Source organism: Stomoxys calcitrans, chromosome 2, assembly GCF_963082655.1.
Source record: "Stomoxys calcitrans chromosome 2, idStoCalc2.1, whole genome shotgun sequence".
Classification (NCBI taxonomy): domain Eukaryota; kingdom Metazoa; phylum Arthropoda; class Insecta; order Diptera; family Muscidae; genus Stomoxys; species Stomoxys calcitrans.
Genome location: NC_081553.1, coordinates 138503622 through 138524262, shown reverse-complemented (window position 1 = coordinate 138524262; position 20641 = coordinate 138503622). Strand labels below are relative to the sequence as shown.

Sequence of the window (20641 nt, the reverse complement as noted above, 5' to 3'; positions counted from 1 at the left end):
ATCAGGATTGATCTGGCATCATCGAAACAAATCTGACGTATTGTTTTCATATCCTCGGATTTATTAACTTTTGGACATCCAATTGCAGACACTGCAATAAAGGTGCCTGGTTCTGAACCTACGGATATGGAGTGTGATGTGGCAGAGGAAGAAGTGGGGTCCTCTTCAAAAACAAAACCAAATGTGTATACTGGCGGCAAGTTAAATACAGCAAGCGGGCATTCCGTGCAAATGAACGTAAGAGGCAGCGCGTTGGGCAAAACTGTACTTTACGGGGTAGGTCGCAAAAAAAATCTAATTTTTTGCATACCCCTACTTTTGACCCCAGAAACCCAAATATGAAGTCCTCTTTTGGGGCTCGGGCCCGTGGACCCACCCTAGGGGCCTAACCTCTACTTCTGGAGGGGGCGCACGGGATCATATAATTTCCCGGCTATTCGGCAAAATTCTATAAAAGAATCCAATTTCTGGGCATTGCACTTATTCTTAAACTCGAATTTTGCCAAATAACCACCCATAAATCCCGTACGCCTTCCTCCAGCGGGGATAGATTTTTTGGCGTGAGCCCAAGATCCCTCTGTGGAATTTGTATGGGCTCCAGTCTCTGGGTCTTGGTCTTTTATTAAAACAGTAAAAATGTTAATTAAAAGAAATGACAAATTTCAAATGAATGGTTTATTGAGTTATAACCATTTTAATTGGATTTTTGAGCTTATCATAAATACAAATTGCAAAGTTGTTAATCAATAATACAATTTCCTTTATAGGTCCGATTTCAACAACTTTTTTAATTAAATGTACAAATTTCTTACTTGAAGATAGTTTTCCTTACTTTCTGTGTAATAACATTTCTAGGAGATATGTGGTTGGATCTTTATATAAACTATGTAATTATAACACTCAAAGACTAGATCTGATTTAAATGAACTAATGCAGCTATATAGTAATTTTGATGGCTTTGTTCTTGGTGGAGACTTGAACTCGAGAAGTATTTCATGGGTAGATAGCATGGATAATGCAACCGGTAAAGTCATTCCAATCTGGTTAATCGAGAATTCATTAGACGTTGTTGATTATGTGATGCTTTACCATCATACCCAAATGGGTTGTCTTTTCTTGACCATTTTCGTAGTTGACTTAGTTGACTATACATTGCAAAAAATTGTGCATTCTTCTCTCCCACCAGGATTCACTGAATAAGGTTAAGCCAAGCGATCAGCCGATATACTTTTTTTTTAATATTTGGCAGTACTTGGCATTGAGGATGTCAACTTGTTCTCTTTTTACATTCATTCTTTGTTTACGTTTTCTCCTATATGATGACATTTTCAATCGTCAGATTTGACATCCTTAATGATGTTTATGGGGCCTATCCACTTTGTGTTTTTGCATGTGACCTAACCTTCTGTTAGTGAATCCTGCTCTCCCACATATTCCGATCACTTCCCCTGGAATTAGAATTAAAAATTGAGTGTTCAGGCAAAATTACAGCTACATCATAGATCTTAACATCATATAGAAACACGAATTGGAACAGATTTCTTTGTGATCTAAATGTAAAATCCTAGCAACGGATGCCTCCAACAAGTCTTTCACCGAAACGGTGACAGATTCAGCAGTGAGTATAAGATTCTATCCAAACAAAAAACAATTACTAAAAATAACATTAAAGGAAATAAAAGCGTTAGAGCATTAAAAAAAAAGATTGACAAAAATGAAACCTGGCCTGTCCGCATTTAAAGAAATTTGTTCAATATCTGCAATTCGATTCTCTAACTCCTTACCGACAGATTTACCGATATTTGTCGGAAGTTAACGAGATTTGTCTGTATTGAAATTTTAGCGAAATTTTGAATTGTCGGTAACTACTTAAAATCATCAGCAAGTTAACAGCCAGAAAATAGTAGTCACTAAGCCTTACCGGCAATGCAGGATTCACTGAATAAGGTTAAGCCAAGCGATCAGCCGATATACTTTTTTTTAATATTTGGCAGTACTTGGCATTGAGGATGTCAACTTGTTCTCTTTTTACATTCATTCTTTGTTTACGTTTTCTCCTATATGATGACATTTTCAATCGTCAGATTTGACATCCTTAATGATGTTTATGGGGCCTATCCACTTTGTGTTTTTGCATGTGACCTAACCTTCTATTAGTGAATCCTGCCGGCAATGTTTAAACGTTTTGAAAATTCAAATTTTAAAGACAATAATTTTTTTTGAACATCTTCCAGCTCGAGATCAAATTCAATGCTTTATATTCAAAGAATAGCATAGCAAGGAACTTACAAAAGTTGAGCAAGTGTGTTTTGTTATTCAAAACACTTTGACTGGCTGGTGTATCATGATTTCTGTTACGCCATGTAACTTCGTCATCACCTTTGTTAAATTGATTAAGGTTCCCCTTCAAACCCAAAGACTATTGATTGCGTTTTGAAACAGTGCTCAATAAGTCCTCAAACTCTCCTTATCTCAGCAAGACCGAAGAAAGCCTTACTTTCCACTATTCCGATACAAATTAATCAATAATTCTAAGAACAACATTGCCATATTCTTTTTTGTTGTTCACTTGAACATTCTTTGAATGTCGCTCCAAGTATTTTTTTTTTTTGTGCGTACACTCAAATGTGACCAATGGTTGAGTGAAAATAAATTACTTTCGAATAAAGTTGAACTTCATATAGACACAAAGACATTTTTATTCTTTTTTAGTTAATGTAGATCTCAATTATAATAACACCAAATGTACTTCTTTGTTTCAACGTTAAACAAATGTAACAAAATTATTCTTTAGTAAACAATCGTGAAAGATATTTTGAACTGAAATCAACACAATTAAAGTAATAAAATATCCGAAATATTTACTGTGTGCTAATGCATCTGAACAAAATTTTGCCAAAATCTCGGCTTCTATTCCGTTCAGATTTAACCAATGCGCATGAAATAATTTACTTGATGGTAGATGTATTGTCTATTCTCAGATTAATCCTTTGTTTTATTTTGTTAAAAATTCCGAAATAAGTCGCATAGGAGTTAGCGCCATATGTACCTAGAAGTTCCGTTGCGCCATATATACAATATTTTATAGACTGTTAAAAGAGAAGTGAAAGTGTTGAGTATAGATACATACGTATTTTTTTATTCTAATACTTACCATCAAAGGTGTCCGTCTGTAATTAGTAGTGTAAATCCTTTGCGAAATTGTTTGCGTTAAAATATTCATTCACTGCATAAATTGTAGATCGCATTTCAAAGTTCCTGCAAACAAAGTTAAATAAATATCAGCAAAATAACAGAATAATTTTTGTTTTTTTTATTGATAATGCTTACCCAAATTTCAGGACGTTTTGATTCGGAAACGATTAGAACTAATTTCTGTTTACCACTGCAGCATATTCAATTTCTTCCTGTAATTATACTATGAGACAAGAATGAAAAACGTTATTTGAACAGAAAGAAGAGATGGGTATCGTGAATCACGAAATTTACCTTGGTAATTTTATATCATATTTTTGCATTTTTTCCTCCCGTCCACAATCTTTCTTGGAAAAAAAGTATATCACACTGAGCACTTGTGCGTCACGGGAATGGTTTGCATGGTTTTCAGCTGTTACCTGTGCGTGCGTCGCTGACGCTGATGATGCTTAACTGCACAGCCCAGGTTAATAGAGGAAAATGTAAAAGTCGGATTTTCCTTTTTAAATAAGAATTTGTGTCAGTATTAAACCTTTAAAGTTTTCTAAGGGCATTTTATTTAGAGTTTCTAACAGGGATCTATTTATCCTATACAAAATGAAGTCACAAATCAAACGTTCTTGTATTATGATTTTCTAAGTTTTTAATTATGTGATTATTGTATGACTGACAAACAAAGTGTTTAAAAAGCACCTTTATAAATTCTAACTATTTTGAACAAATATTTTAAAATTGAGAAATATAGGTTTAAAGGAAGCGTTTAACTCAACATAATAACATGTTTATATTGGGTAAATAATAACGTAATTTGCTATAGCATTATTTAGCTTGTTGAGAAGAGGCTTGGTTAAGTTAAATGACTTCTCAAACCCAAGTTAATGAACTATTTGCCACTTATTACAGATGAGTAAAACTTACTACAAATTTGCATTTTATCCTTGTTTTAATAAAAATTTAACCAAATTAGATTAAAATTTTCTAACTTATTTGGAATAAGTGTTTTACTTAATTTTATGCGCACAATTTTTCTGAGTGTGAAAGCGAAAGGTTAAGAGCTTCCTTAGGAGGTCTTGAAATTCCATTTAAATAAAATTCAACATGCCTGGGCACAAATGCGATAAAATGTTGATTTTTTTTTTTTTTTTTGAATTTTTAACCTGCAAAAAACAAACAAAACTACTTCTATATAAAGGCTGGTACTACGTTCTTTTTTACGGAAAATTTTCTGAGAGTCGTTCTTTCGGTAGTTTGACATGGTGGATTTTTTTGGGTTTCTTTGGCCAAAATGTTGCAATTTACATATAAAAAAATAGTATGGCATCAAACAATTTATCAGCAGCTTACGAGCATGTATGTTTTTGCAATTTCAACCAAAACCCACCCCTTTGTAATTAATATATAATAAAACACAAAACAATTTAAAAAGAGACATATGCAAAATTTATTTGTAAAAATTATTAGATTTTGCAGTATTTTCACTATTATAAGTTAAATTAGCACAACTTTCCAAAAGCCTTTGTCAGCATCTTCCACTTTTATTCAAATATTGTTGTTGTAATTGCAAGTCCAAAAGCGCAGCACATTCTTTCACAAACCTTATTATTTCGTACAGATTGATTGAGTTGCATGTTGTGAAAGAAAAAACCGAGCCGGGCTTAAGGTGGCTCTCAGAACAGTGTTGGCTTACGGTTTTCCAATTTGGTTTACGGTGTCTCCAAAGAGTCTGACATTTTCGAGCGTAAAGTCTTGCGGAAGAGTGTCAATTAAAAATTTTAAAAACCATACCAGAAAATTCTCCAATACCGCCATTTGTGAAGTGATACTTCTGTGCAAATACGCATTGGGTCACTAAAAGTTGTTCATCGAAAAACTTATTACACATGAATACCATTAAACGACATCTACACTGATAGAAAGATGAAGGTACTTTGCCAATACCGCCTTTTATTATTTTGTTCGCGACATTGGTAACGATTTTTGATATCATTTGGTATCCATTCAATACCAGACAAAAGAGGCTATTAAGAATTGACGGCGTCACAATTATATTCTTGTCATCGCGCCAGAAGTGTTGTTCAGCTTTGTAATCAAAATATTGTTGCCAAGATATATATCTTATATATAAAAATCAATTTGTGTTTGTTTGTATGTTTGTGTGTTCCTTATATACTCAAAAACGCCTGAACCGATTTTCTTGAAATTTTCACAGATGGTGCATAATGACCCCGTGGTGAAAATAGGGTACTACATTTTTTGATATCTGAAGGGGATGGGGGTGGGGCGGACCTTCCCCCTTACCCTAATTTTCAGAAACGCCAGATCTCGGTGATGGGTGGTGCGATTTATGCTCTCATAAGTACCCTAAAAATAAAAATTTGGTATCCAAATTTCTGATGGGGTACCTAGGGGGGCTGCTCCACCCTAAAACCTACCAAACATATATTTACACCAATCACGACAATATGGAACTCAAATGAAAGGTATTTAGGATAAGTAAACGTATCTGATATCTAATTGTCGGACCAAGTGCTAGGGGGACCACCCCAAGCCCCAAAACACCCCTAAATCGGACATATTTACCGACGATGGCAATATGGGACTCAAATGAAAGGTATTTGCGAGTATAATACGAATCTGATATCCAAATGTGGGACCACGTTTCTGGGGGTCCACCCCTTCCCCAAAACACCCCCCAAACTGGTCTTATTTACTGGCAATGGAAATATGGGGCTTAAATAAAAGGTAATGTAGAATACAAATCTGATATCCAAATATGGGACCAAGTGTTTGGGGGGCCTCCTCTCACCAAAAACATCCGCCAAAAGGGACAAATTTACGACCATAGCAATATGGGGCTCAAATTAAAGGTCTTTGGGAGTAAAACACGACTTTGATATCAATATTCGGGAAAAGTGTCTATGGGGCCACGCCACCCCCATAACACCACCCAAATAGTAAGTATTTTCTGACTATTGCAATATGAGGCTCAAATAAGAGGGGTTTTAAAGTGGAACACGAATCAGATATATATTTTCAAGACCAACTCACTGAGTGGCCGCCCATCCCCCAAAACACCCCCCAAGCCGTTCATTTTTGCTGACTATGGAAATATGGGGCTCAAATCAAAGGTTTGTGGGAGTAGACCACGTATCTGATATCAACAGTAGGGGCCAACTGTCTAGCGGACGTCCCACTACCATAACAACCCCCAAATAGGACGTATTGTATTTGCTCACCAAGACAATTTGGTTTCTAAAGAGAGTGGAGCTAAATATTCATAGCTTTAAGGGCCAATATCCCAAACCGGACATATTTGCTGACTTTTGCAATAAGGAGTTTAAATGAGATTAGAAAACGAAGAACGAGCAAGAATTGATACCCATTTTCGGGACCAATTTTCTGGGGGTCTACACCTTCCCCAAAATACCCCACAAACAGCAATTTTTTACTGATCATCGCAATATAGGGCTCAAATAAAGGTATTTAGAAGTAGAATACGACCATGTATTTAGGGCATCACCCCTTTCCCAAAACACCCCCAAAGGGTAAACATTTTTTGACCATGCCAATATGTGGCTCAAATGAAAGGTATATTCGATGCTGATAAAGGCACTTATATTGTTAAACTGTTAGTCAAGTTAGCATGGTATTTCACTAAAAGATCTCTAATTGTAGAAAATAAATATTCCAAGGAAAATTTTGTTCCATATAAAGTAAAAGAAGGCGCAGCGGAGCGGGCCCGGGTCAGCTAGTTATGTTATAATGGCGACATTTTAAAATATTTGTTAAATAATTATATAAAATGTTTTAATACAATTTGAGTGCGTAAAAACCTTTTTAAATAAACGAAAGTGGTGAAGATCGAAATTGAACAAAGTCTTAGGACATTCTACACCAAAAACATGATAGTCCATTGTGTGGAAACGATGCTGTGCTGGTGTATTCATATGAAAACCACTTCTGGTAATTGATGCTACCTTTATATCCGGCTGTGCTCAGAGCAAATGGAGGGTGTTCTTACCAGAAGGAATTGGTCCAGGTCGTCTACAAAATATATAATTTTTTTAAAGGTAGCCTTTATATGTAAATGACGGAACCGTGACTATCTGCATCGGTAAGAAAAAATTTAAACGAAGAACGTGATGTTGATTGTCTTCTTTTAGTCGAATAACCCTCCCAATCATGCCGACTAACAAAATTAATTTGTCAGCCCTTATGCTTTCATCCTAAACTTCAATTTCGTGAATGATTTAAAGTGATTTTAATATAAATTGTCATAATGAATATATAGGTTAGGTTAGCTTTAAGTGGCAGTCTGCCATCAGACTCACTTAGACGTTTTCGTTCTATGTGATACCACAGGAACATAATAAGAAATATGCCTTCTAGCTGCTACCGCTGAACCATCCGGACCGCATTAAAAATCTCAATAACTTGGGAATGTTCACATCCTAAATCAGCCAGGTTCTTAAAGATATGAGAACCTAAAGTGAAACTCCTTCTGACTGCTAGTGTGGGACACACACATTTCTTCGAAGTCCTCACAGCTTCTGCAAGTCATTGCTGGCAACCTTCAGTCTGTCAGCATGTTTTCCGATTAGACAGTGGCCTTTCATGACGGGCAGAATGACTGAGACGTCTGTTCTAGCCAATGACAGCAAAGCATTAGACCTCTTCAAGTCTAGATTAGGCCACATAGTTTTGGAATGCTCACAGCCCCCTCTTTGTGACCATCTATCATACGTTATCCTTCGGGCCTGGTCCTGAAAACTTAGTTTACATGTCGCTAGAGCCATACCCACAGAAGTCTATGTAACTTCTGTTACCAGGGATATCGTAGTTCCAATCGGTTCTAACAGGAATAGAGTTACTGTAATTTTTTATCGTAAAGCGGCTCAGGTAGGGTGTAATCTACACTGCCTGGCCGCCACATGACCAATGAGAAAGCTCGCTTAACCTCACGGTAGTGGTCGCTGCAATTTGGGTAGCCACAATGTCCAGAGGTATAAGATTAAGTTCAGTGCATCAGATGGTGTCGTCCTCAGTGCGGCTGTGATGGACAAACAAGCCAGACCACAACACCATATAGCATTATAGATCTGACAACTGATATATATACCCAATTCATGACACGCGGTCTAAACCCCCAACTTTTGCCAATGGCTCTCTTGCAGGTGTATAGGGACCACAAGACCACTCTCGTTAGCCCACTTTGCTGTTGCACGTAGAGCTTTCTGAAGTATATCTCTTAGAGTGCTGGGAAACTTTCCTCCAACCGCAATTACCACGTCATCAGTATACGCGACCACTTTTAAACCTTTTTCTTCCAGAGACAGTAATATATTGTTAATGGCTATATTCCAAAGTAGTGGAGACAGTACACCTCCTTGAGGTGTTCCTCTGCTGACCCATCTGTTTTGATCCACAGATCCCAGCCTGCCGTAATTCATCTTTTAGTAAGTAAGTTATTAATAAACTTTCTTACGGTAGAGTTGATTGACGTCGGTTTTACATTATTGAAAGCACTTTCAATGTCAAGAAATGCGACCATTGTATATTCCTTGACAGCGAGGGAACCCTATATGTAGCCGACTAGGTCGTGAAGGGCTGTTTCAGTAGATTTTCTTACTATACGTTCAGTAGATTTTCATGCAATATGTCCGCTCGACTCGGTTCAAGAATCTGGTATCAACGCTCAATGAAATGTATCGTTGTGAGCTAAAAAAGATTAGTGAGATCTGGCAAGATGCAGCACTAGATTTAGTCAAGAAGGAACATATTCCTGCTCGACCAATGGCGCAGGCTTGGATACCACGGACTCCCTCAGGTCCTGAATCCATACTTGGAAGACTAAGGGATTGTAATCCCAATCTTGCAACCACCGACCGAAAGATTGGATGAGGCTGATGGTGACCGGAGAAATGTAGTATTCGTTCTAAACTCCGGCTGTCTTGCAGGCTTCAACAAGTCGAAAGGAGTTGTACCCTACGGATTCAACAAGTTGAAACTGAAGGTCTATAGAAGCGGTGGGTTGGGGAATCAGAAGCCGACTCATCAGTTTTTGTTGAACACTTGCCTGTGGAACTATGGACCAAATCGCTAAAGGCTGGTAGATTGCAGGATACTAAAAAAACACCTGCCACAATCGAGACAAGAGGGGAAGGCATTGAGACGGGACTCAAGGTGTGCGCCAGCGGGGAAACTTACTTACTTTAATTGGCTATGACGGAACATATTTTCCACGAAACGTAGAATAGCGTTCCAAGCGTCTCGATCTTTTGCGCTCATTCTAAAAAATCTGACACCAAGTTTCGAGGTTTTTCCCACAACTTGATCTTTCTATCGGGCTTTCGCTCGTCCCGGTTTGCGTGTACCACCGTGCTTGCCTTCAAAAGATTTCTTTGCTGGAGCTTCTTCATCTATTCTGACAATATGACCGTTGTATTTTGATGCGTGTAACTATGCTTTCGTCATCATACAGCTCGTGGTTCCTAAGTCGCCTATATTCTCCATTAACGCAAACTGGTCCATAAATTTTACGAAGAATCTATCTCTCAAATATTCCAAGCGCTGCCTCATTTGCTTTCCCAATACCCACGTTTCAGAACCATATAACAACACGGGTAGTATCTGTGTCTTGTATAGTGTAATCTTCGTTTGTCGACAGGTGGCCTTGTTTCTAAACAGTTACTTAGTCCAAAGTAGCATCTGTTTGCCAGTATTATTCTTCGCTTTATCTCAAACTGGTGTCATTCGTGTCGGTTACCGAGGTTCCCAACTTTCCCCACTTTTTTTTTATCAGCTCGGTTGTACAAGGTGTTTGGGAGTTGAAACCATCGTATTATCCTTATTTACTGCCAGGCCCATTTTCACTGAGTCTCTTTCGATTATTTCAAAGGGAGCAGTTACTACTTCCGGTGACCGATGTCATCAACAACATGCTGTCAGCATGTTTTCTGATTAGACAGTGACCTGCCATGACGGACACAATGACTGAGACGTCTGTTCTAGCCAATGACAGCAAAGCGGTAGACCTCTTCATGTCTAGATTAGGCCACATAGTTTTGGTATGCTCACAGCCCCCTCTTTGTGACCATCTATCATTCGTTGTTCTTCTAGCCTGGTCCTGAAAACTTAGCTTACAAGTCGCCAGAGGCACATCTGTTTTCGGTATACATGACATTCTGATACAAGCAGAGTATATCTCCCTAAGCCAGGGAACCAGTCTATCAGACAAAGCTTGTAATTTAACCGGTGATACATCATCAGGGCCTGGCGACTTAAAGTAGTCGAAACTTCTTATCGCCCAAAGGATTTTGGGCTCAGATACAATTTGCCTAATATCCTCCGACAAATGTATATAAATGGCAACCTCTTCTGGCGCCACGTTGTCCGTTGGAGAATTTCCCGGGAAATGTGTATCAACGAGTAGTTCTAGTATTTCCTCACTAGACATTGTTCATACATTCTCCGACTTCTGGATATACCCCACCGTAATAGGTCACGAGGACAGAAACTTCCTTAGCCTAAAGGCCTCAGATGTATCCTCCACGGAGCTGCAAAATTCTACCCAGGATTTGTTCTGAGCCTTTCTCAGCTCGCCCTTATATTTTCTTAGCTCAGCCTTATAGATGTCCCAATCGTGTGGTGCTCTTATGGGTTTTGCTCTGTTGAAGAGTTTTCTGCAGTCCTTGGACCAACCAGCTCTGGAGTCCACCATGGCGGTCGCTGTTTTTGGCTTAGAATTAGGGCATGCTGACACAAGCGAGTCATTCAGGGCCTTCGTGATCCGCTTGACCACTATGTCTATATCTTCCGTAGTTTCCACTTCCTTTTCTAGTGTAGAAGGGATAGTGGTGCAGAATTTGTGGCGAAATGTATCCCAATCCGCCTTTCTTCTGTTAAGTAAAGGCACCACTAATATAACGATGATCAGAGAAGCTGTGTTCATCCCACACTGCTAAGTGGCATATTCTTCCACTTATATCTTCCGATACAAAGGTAATATCTAGTACCTCCTGTCTGTTCCTGGTAATAAAGGTCGGTTTATACCCTTTATTACAAATCGCCAGATTGCAACTTATAATATATTCAATAAGCAGCTCACCCCTTTCGTTGTCATCCGAACTTCCCCATATATGGTGATGTGCATTACCATCACTTCCTACAATGAGGCTTTTCATCCTTATAGAAGCAGCTTCAACCAGCGACTTAAGGTTTGAAGGCGGCATCTCTGAATAGGCACACGATTCAGAAGGGCCTTACAATGGTGGAGATTTATCTGTAGAAACCGGATTATATTCAGGAATCAGAACTTCCACCACTGTTGTGTTAGCCTCGTATTCCGACTCCACCAGGATTTCATCCTCACAAGATTCGTCAGAACTTGTCATGATGAGCTTCCGTACGCATCACAGTGGGAGGTGAGAAAGCTGTGGAACCACTCTTCCTTAGGACACTGGGCGCTTGAGGTGTGGACGATTTCTGTTTAGATTCTTCACTAACTGCTGCTGTCGAAGTACTTTCTGAGTTCCTTAAGACTCGAACCAGGTATCTTCGTCCAAAGCCCTTCTGACCAGTCGTCTGTCGGCTGGTGGAGCCTGGAGCAGCCGCTCCACCCTTCGAGCTTTCGGTAGCGGACAACATGCTGCGGCCTGATACCTTTGGAATCCATTCTAAGTCTGCTTCCAGATGCAGATCATCAACCGCCTAATGGATACCTCAATCACAGCGATCCTTGAATGACCTAAAACTTTCTTCCAAATATAATGACCTATTACGAGTTACAGGAAAATTCTTGTGGAGTGAAATAACAAAAGGTTCAAACACGAATAAGAAAATGTTTTAGGTTTTCGAAGATTTTTTATAAATAATGTTTCTAAATTGTGAAATAGTTTTCCCTTCATCACATTTGTCCCATCTTATATAAAAAAAAAAACAATTTGTGTTTGTTTGTAGGTTTGTTTGTTTGTATGTTTGTGTGTTCCTTATAGACTCAAAAACGCCTGAACCGATTTTCTTGAAATTTTCACAGATGGTGCATAGTGACCCCGTGGTGAAAAAAGGGTACTACATTTTTTGATATCTGAACGGGGGCGGACCCTAATTTTCAGAAAAGCCAGATCTCGGAGATGGGTGGTGCGATTTAAGCGAAATTTTGTATGCTCTCATATAGTACCCTAAAAATAAAAATTTGGTACCCAAATTTCTGATGGGGTTCCTAGGGGGGCTGCCCCACCCTAAAACCTACCAAACATATATTTACACCAATCACGACAATATGGGACTCAAATGAAAGGTATTTAGGATAAGAAAACGTATCTGATATCTAATAGTCGGACCAAGTGCTAGGGGGACCACCCCAAGCCCCAAAACACCCCTAAATCAGACATATTTACCAACCATGACAATATGGGACTCAAATGAAAGGTCTACAAATCTGACATCCAAATGTGGGACCACGTTTCTGGGGTCCACCCCTTCCCCAAAACAACCCCCTAACTGGACTTATTTACTGACCGTGGGAATATGGGGCTTAAATAAAAGGAATTTGAATGTAGAATTTGTATCTGATATCCAAATATGGGACCATCTGATATCCAAATATGGGGCCGCCTCTCACCAAAAACATCCCCCAAAGGGGACAAATTTACGACCATAGCAATATGGGGCTCAAATTAAAGGTCTTTGGGAGTAAAACACGACTGTGATATCAATATTCGGTAAAAGTGTCTATAGGGCCACGCCACCCCCACAACACCACCCAAATAGAAAGTATTTTCTGACTATTGCAATATGAAGGTTTTTAAAGTGGAACACGAATCCGATAAATATTTTCAAGGCCAAAGGCGGATGGCCGCCCATCCCCCAAAACACCCCCCCAAGCTGGTCATTTTTGCCGACTATGGAAAAATATTAAAGGTATTTTCGAGTAGACCACGTATCTGATATCAACATTAGGGGCCAACTGTCTAGCGGACGTCCCACCACCATAACAACCCCAAATAGGACGTATTTGCTCACCAAGACAATTTGGGTCTTAAAGAGAGTGGTACTAAATATTCATAGTTTTAAGGGCCAATACCCCAAACCGGACATATTTGCTGACTTTTGCAATAAGGAGTTTAAATGAGATTAGAAAACGAAATTGATATCCAATTTTGAGGGCAATGGCAATATGGGGTTCAAATAAATGATATATAGATATATGAGAATAGAGAACGTTGCTGATATATTTTCCGGGCTTAATGTTTGGGGGACCACCCCAATCCCCAAAACACCCCTTAATCGGGCAAATTTAATGACCATGTCAATGTGGAGCTTAAATGAAAGGTATTGGGGGGTAGAGCAAGAATTGATACCCATTTTCGGGACCAATTTTCTGGGGGCCTACCCCTTCCCAAAATATCCCACAAAGAGCAATTTTTTACTGGCCATCGCAATATGGGGCTCAAACAAAGGTATTTGGAAGTAGAATACGAATTTGATATCCAAATGTAGGACCATGTATTTAGGTCATCATCCCTTTCCCAAAACACCCCCAAAGGGAAAAAAATTTTCGACCATGCCAATATGTGGCTCAAATGAAAGGTATTTGAATTAAAAAACGAATTTGATAACCTATTTTGGACCATGTGTTTAGGGGACGCCTCATCCTGTAAACTCCTCTTAAGCCAATGGCAATACGTGGTTTAAATAAATGGTATTTGAGAGAAGAGCACCACCTATCCCCCGAAAACACCACTAAATCAGAAATCATGAGAATATCTGGCTGAAATGAAGTATTTTAAGAATGGAGTACACCTTACATCCAAACTTAAATTCGTAGACCAATAAAGATCATATGAGATTCAGATAAAGGCACTTATATTGTTAAACTCTTAGTCAAGTTAGCATGGTATTTCACTAAAAGATTTTCGAAAATAATTATTCCCAGGAAATTTTTGTTCCATATAAAGTAAAAGAAGGCGCAGCGGAGCGGGCCCGGGTCAGCCAGTAGGTTATAAAAAAATAAGTTTATAATCACAGTTTTATTATCCTCACCAACAAGCGCTTGAAGTAAGGATCTTAAGTGTTTTGAAAGTTTGAATTATAATTATGCCAAATATGATGAATTTTGGCTTAAAATATTTTAAATTATGGAATTGATAGTAAAAAGACCCAAACAATATAAAATAAAAACAAAATGATTAATTGGTCCTTTCCAAGTAAATTGTTGTGTGAAGTTGGACCTTAATTTTATTTTAGGATTTGAAAATAGAAAAAAGGACATCCAAATGGCTTCAAATTTTTCATCAGGGCTGAAGTACTCGTGAAGACGTTGTTAAACTGAATGTTATTAGTTTTCATATTCAGCTGAAGAAAGCTTTCTATATTCTTAAGCAGTCAGGAGAAATTTCTTTGAATTTAAATGTATTGATTTTTTTGGCTACGCATAGGCTTAGAAATTTTTATTCATCATAGACTTCTAAATTATGATGCAGGAAATTTACGCCATTTATTTATTTACATGTTGGACCTTGTTATTGCTTTTTATAAAGGAGACTGCAGGATACCACAGGCATCCCAAAGCCTCGTCTGGCTGATATATCGAAAACTCTACACACAAAAGAAAAGAATAATACATAAATAATTTTTTCTTATAGAATTTATTTTTTTTAACATACTAACTTACCAGATAAATATAAAAATGCCATTGTATCCAGTTTAGTCCAAATATAAAAAGTGTCTTTTTGTTGAAATTAAATATGTAACTCTCTTGCAAAAATTCTTTCACTCCACAAAAACTTATAAAATTCTTCCGTATTCTCCTGGACTATATAATATTTCAATATGTAATGGGGAAAAAATACAGAAATTTCCAAATACTTCGAAAAAATAAAAAAAACAGTATCAAAGTGCTCACACCATACCATCCGGTATTGTTGTTTTACTATCAATACCGTATATATATATATTGGGTTGCCCAAAAAGTAATTGCGGATTTTTCATATAGTCGGCGTTGACAAATTTTTTCACAGCTTGTGAATCAGTAGTTGCATTCTTTCTTCTGTCAGTTATCAGCTGCTACTTTAAGCTTGCTTTAGAAAAAAAGTGTAAAAAAAGTATATTTGATTAAAGTTCATTCTAAGTTTTATTAAAAATGCATTTACTTTCTTTTAAAAAATCCGCAATTACTTTTTGGGCAACCAAATGTATATATATATATATATATGCTTAAGAACTTGCACTTCCAACAGCTGTGCCGAGTATATATATATATATATATATATATATATATATATATATATATATATATATATATATATATATATATATATATATATATATATATAGCTGTCATAAAAACCGATCTCCCAATTTGACACTCTGAGCCACAATTTTTATTTGATTTCCCTGAAATTCTGGAGGTGGTATTTTTCTACGACTTCTAACAGCCAAGACAAGTATAGCCCATATCATGTTTGGTTTACCTCATATATATAGAGGATTCACTAATTGAAGGTTAGGTCACATGCGAAAACATAATGTGGATAGTCTCCACGAAAATCATTAAGAATGTTAAATCTGCCGATTGAAAATGTGATCATACAGGAGAAAACGTAAACAACAAATGAATGCAAAAAAAGGGATCAAGTTGATAACCTCAATGACAAGTACTGCCAAAAATTAAAAAAAATTTTATGTCGGATGATCGCTTGCCTTAACCTTTTTAGATGAATCCTGATATATATACATATATTAAAAAAGTCAATTAAGGAACTCGACAAATGCGATCCACCGTGAAGGGTATATAAGATTCAGCCCTATACTTGACCCTATATTTACTCCCTATACACTTCAAACCTGAAGTAAATTTAATATAGCTGCCGCGAAAATGGATTGTTTAGATTTTTTGAGTTCATTCGAGACGTATTTTTGCTTTAAGGCGCTGTATGCACCTCTGTCGAAGTTGTCGTTACTATAAGAAATGTATTTACATATCATAAATGAAATTTTCGTTACCGTTCCCGAAATTTCGCTACAAAAATGTTCGAAATGTGTTCGTTTCGTTATAACTTGTGTTTACATTTCGGGACGCCCATTGAGAGCACAACCACAGTCGCTGGGCAACTGGGTGTTTGTTAGTGTTAGTGATGTTTTACCTGGGTGGAAATAAAGTGTTTGTGGATGCATAAATAAGAAAGTATTTTTTTAATATAAGTAAATATACTCGAAAGAAAAATAAATATTTCTTTAACAACATTCAAATCAATCAATCTAATAAGGTTTATCAAACAATGTGTTGCGCTTTTGGTCTTGCAATTACAACAAAAATATTTGGATAAAAGTGGAAGATGCTGACAAAGGCTTTTGAAAATTTGCGTTTATTTAACTTATAACAGTGAAAATACCACAAAATCTAATAATAATTTATTTATAAATTCTGCATTTGTTTCTTTTTAAATTGTTTTGTGTTTTATTATATATTAATTACGAAGGGGTGGGTTTTGGTTGAAATTACAAAAACATGCTTGAATTTCAGTACGACCCATACACTCATATTTGTGTGTACACATGCTCGTATGCAGCTGATAAATTGTTTGATGTCATATTATTTTTTTAATATGTAAATGGCAACATTTTGGCCAAAGGAACCCAAAAATTATCAAACTTGTCAAACCACCGAAAGAACGATTTTCCGAAATTTTTACGTAAAAAAGAACGTGGTACCAGCCTTTACTTATGGACATTTTTATTACTTTTCATTTGGGTTTTTGTAGTGTTTTAAAAAGTTACCGTGAAAAATATGCTTTTTCAACTGTGAAAAACGAATATAATATGCTTTTTCAGCTGTGAAGAACAAATATTGTTGGTTTTAACCTTATTTTTTTTTTTTTGGTAAAAATTCAGTTTTAATTTTTTGACATTATTCAGGGCTGTGTTTATTTAGCGCAGTTTAGGCATTCATTTGGGGCCACATGTTTTGAATGGCTTGATGTTGTGACAATCTAGTCGTTTTGCCCTTATAAATTGTAAAGGAAAAACAAGTCGCTCTCAGAGCATTATAAAAAGACAACGAGTCGCTTTCTCAAAACAGCTTTGGTCTGAACATTGTATAACGTCACCGGTAACAAAAATTTCGTTTAGAATATGCCAAAGCACTTCATAAGGCTGGAACCATGACATAGTTACCAGGTAGGAAACAGCTGAGTACAATTTTTTTCCCGCGAAGTGCACTATCTGCCAACGAGTTTTGGTTGTGTGTGTATTATAGTTAAGAACCCTAACACACACATAACGAAAACTGACGCGAACTGGTAACATACTCAAAATCAGAGTTGCACTTATCACTGATTTTGACCCAATATTTGGTTGTTGGACAACTGCCACTACCGGGAAATAAATATATACTTTTTTTTTTGGAAAAAAATTTCCGAAAATTGTTTTTTCATTGGTTTGACACGTTTACCACATTAAATTTTTTAGGGTTTCATTGGCTAAAATGTTGCCATTTATATATAAAAATTAATATGCCACAAACCAATTTATCAGCTGCTTACATGCATGTATATACACAAATGTGAGTGTGTGGATCTTACTGAAATTCATGCATGTTTTTGTTATTTCAACCAAAACCCACCCCTTCGAAATTAAAAAATAAAGAAACACAAAACTATTAAAAAAACGAATGCAGCTTTTATTTGTAAAAATAATAATATTTTGTAGAATTTTCACTAGTAAAAGTAACATAAGCACAACTTTCCTAAAGCCTTTGCCAGCATCTTCCACTTGTATCAAAGTAATGTTTTTGTAATTGCATGTTCAAAAGCACAACACGTTCTTTCACAAAATCAGAGTTGAACTAATCATTGATTTTAACAGATAGTGCAGTCAATATTTTGTTAATGGACAACTGCGACTACCTGTAAATGAATATATCATGATATGGAGTTTCACCGCGAACACTGAATATATTGTAGTACCAACCTTTATGGTAAAGAACATTTCGCCAGAGGGGCATACTGCGTTTACAGCGCTGATTTTCTTCCAAATAAATCTGGCAGCCCTGTATTTGGTTCATATTTAAAGAGTCGCAAAACACATCTACCTATATTAAACATCTGTGGAATCTGTGGAAGTATGTGCAGTTCTAATAAATATCCTAAAATGACTAAAGTAAGACCGTTGGTTACAATTTTGAACGTTGGCAAAATTAAGTATGAAAGTGGTTTGGCACTCCAAACATATCTGACAAAGCATCAGCCTAATGAACCTCACACAGATTTCCGGAATTACTTGGTACTGCAGGAGTTTCACCCGGTTTTTACGATAGGTATAAGAACCAAATGTTATACAATAAAGGATGAACAGAGGTTGTTAAAACTAGGAGCGGATTTTTACAGAACAAATCGCGGTGGCCTAATTACTTTCCATGGTCCTGGTCAACTCGTGGCATATCCCTTATTACACTTAAAACAATTCAATCCCAGTATGAGGTGGTATGTGTCTACACTGGAAACTATGGTCATTAAAACCTGCAGGGAAATGGGTCTTAACGATGCAACAACTACGAAAGATACTGGAATTTGGGTTAAAGACCGTAAAATTTGCGCTATTGGCGTTCACGGCGGACGATATATTACGACTCATGGAATCGGCTTTAATTGTTGCACCGACTTAAAATGGTTTGATTATATAGTTCCCTGTGGTATTGAAGGAAAAGGGGTTACGTCGTTGAGCCAGGAACTCAAAAGAGAAGTTACAGTTGAGGAAACATCACGACAATTGGTTAAAACTTTTTCAACAGTTTTTCAATGCGATGTCCAGGAAAGCCCTAAACATGTTTCAAGCGATTTACTAAAACTGTCACTAAAATTTTGTTCAAAAAACCCGTAAGAAGGCTACTCGGCATAACTAAATATAGTACCCATATGGGTCGATTGTGGTTACCTATTTGTTGTTTGACAACGCCATCGAAATAAACATTTGTATTACGAATGACAACTTTTGTAAATCGATGCCGATAAGTGCTGTTTTATTTTTGTACTTTATCGTGCAAATCACGATTAGGCGTTTATTGTTGTCTGTTATCACATGATGTTGAAAACTAGCCAGTTCAACTTTGCATTGACATTCTATCCAAAATATCTGTTGTTGTTGTAGTCACATTTGCATGTGGAGGTGGTGATCCTCGTTAAGCTCTTATAGCCGAGCAAGCTCGTTCCGGTCTATACGACCGAACGCCGCGGGAACATGATGGCCCTTGGTTATTTAAAGGCACGAAAACAGTCAGTATTTAAACAGTATTTACCCAGCACAGTATCTCTCGATACTGTTGGTTGCTGTTGTTGTAGCAGTGTGTTGTGTTCTATCTCTCGTCTGTTTGGTTCTTTTCAGTGTCTAGGGAGGAATCTAGGTCTGAGACGGGTTGGTCTGCCTGGGAAATTAAGCAGGTGAAGTGTGTCGTGTGGTCCCTGTTCACAATCGGGACGTACATCCTGCACGTTGGCATTAATCCCTGCTCTGTAGGAATTGAGGCGGCGGCATCTGTTGGATAGTAATTCAGCCAGAACTACTCTGGTTTGCCGGGGGAGGTCAATTTCTTCAGGTGTAATGGGAGGCGGTCGTTCTCCAAGGATCACATGCACCCGGTAGCTATTCACCGCATCTGCTACCGTGTCCGCATGAATGTTGTATAGGACCGCTTGATCCAGAGGTTCTCTCTTGTAACACTGGACCTGACGCTCTAGATCATACAGATCTACCTTAAGGCTTCTGGGTGGTGAATACCTATCCACAAGATGATGATCTGGATAGTCTCTACGATTACAGCCCAGAAGGTACTGCTTAGACAGCATGTAGTTATGTCTTCGCACGGGTAAGATTTTTGTCTTCTAATGGAGGTGATCCACGTGAGAACTGAGGAGACAGCCTGTCGCAGTTCGAAGGGCTGCATTCTGAAAGATCTGAATATTATTCCACTGCCTGTCACAGCTGACGGGATCACACTGGCGCTGCGTAACCTACCACAGCCCGGGCCCAACGCATTGGATGACTTGGCGCCACGGATGACAATCGTAACTTTGTCTACGGTAAATAACAATATGATAACTGCTCTTCGGCTCGCAGACCACGGATACGACGAATGGCTCTCCTCCATTCGCCCTTTTACTCTCGGGATGCACAATAAATTGACGGTTGAACAACCTGTCGCACCTCTTCGGATCAATCACGGTTACGTCGCCAAAAGTGACTGTGGTCCTGTTGTTCCGTCTACCGGGGTTCGAGAGTGACTTAACAGTAGACCACAGCTTGCCTAAATCGGTACTTAAGTTATACTGCTCTAAGTGTTGCAGCCACAAATTCCACTTTCGTTGATTACCCTGTTGATTTCCAGATTCAGCTCGCTGATTCTGGGGTTAGTGGGGTCAATACAACGAATCCCAACACACTCATCTGCGAG

General features: G+C 37.8%; 1 protein-coding gene and 2 long non-coding RNA genes across 3 annotated transcripts; 1 reads left to right on the top strand and 2 right to left on the bottom strand.

The window, feature by feature from the left end:
- Positions 1-3170: 3170 nt before the first annotated feature.
- LOC106085590 (uncharacterized) lies at positions 3171-3682 on the bottom strand. Its single transcript, XR_001220992.2, has 3 exons — positions 3490-3682; positions 3331-3418; positions 3171-3258 (listed from the first exon to the last, which is right to left on the bottom strand). It is a non-coding gene; the product is annotated as an uncharacterized LOC106085590 (long non-coding RNA).
- Positions 3683-14384: 10702 nt separating this feature from the next.
- On the bottom strand, positions 14385-15116 carry LOC106085589 (uncharacterized). The gene is made up of 2 exons (XR_001220991.2): positions 14870-15116; positions 14385-14793 (listed from the first exon to the last, which is right to left on the bottom strand). It is a non-coding gene; the product is annotated as an uncharacterized LOC106085589 (long non-coding RNA).
- Positions 15117-18266: 3150 nt separating this feature from the next.
- LOC106085588 (putative lipoyltransferase 2, mitochondrial) lies at positions 18267-19192 on the top strand. The gene has a single exon (XM_013249901.2). The coding sequence runs from the start codon at positions 18319-18321 to the stop codon at positions 19072-19074; it is 756 nt and encodes a 251-aa protein (XP_013105355.1). The 5' UTR covers positions 18267-18318; the 3' UTR covers positions 19075-19192.
- The last annotated feature ends 1449 nt before the right edge of the window (positions 19193-20641 follow it).

Excerpts from the sequence above, each read along its gene's own strand:
- LOC106085588 (XM_013249901.2), top strand. The coding sequence starts at position 18,319 with ATGTGCAGTTCTAATAAATATCCTAAAATGACTAAAGTAAGACCGTTG.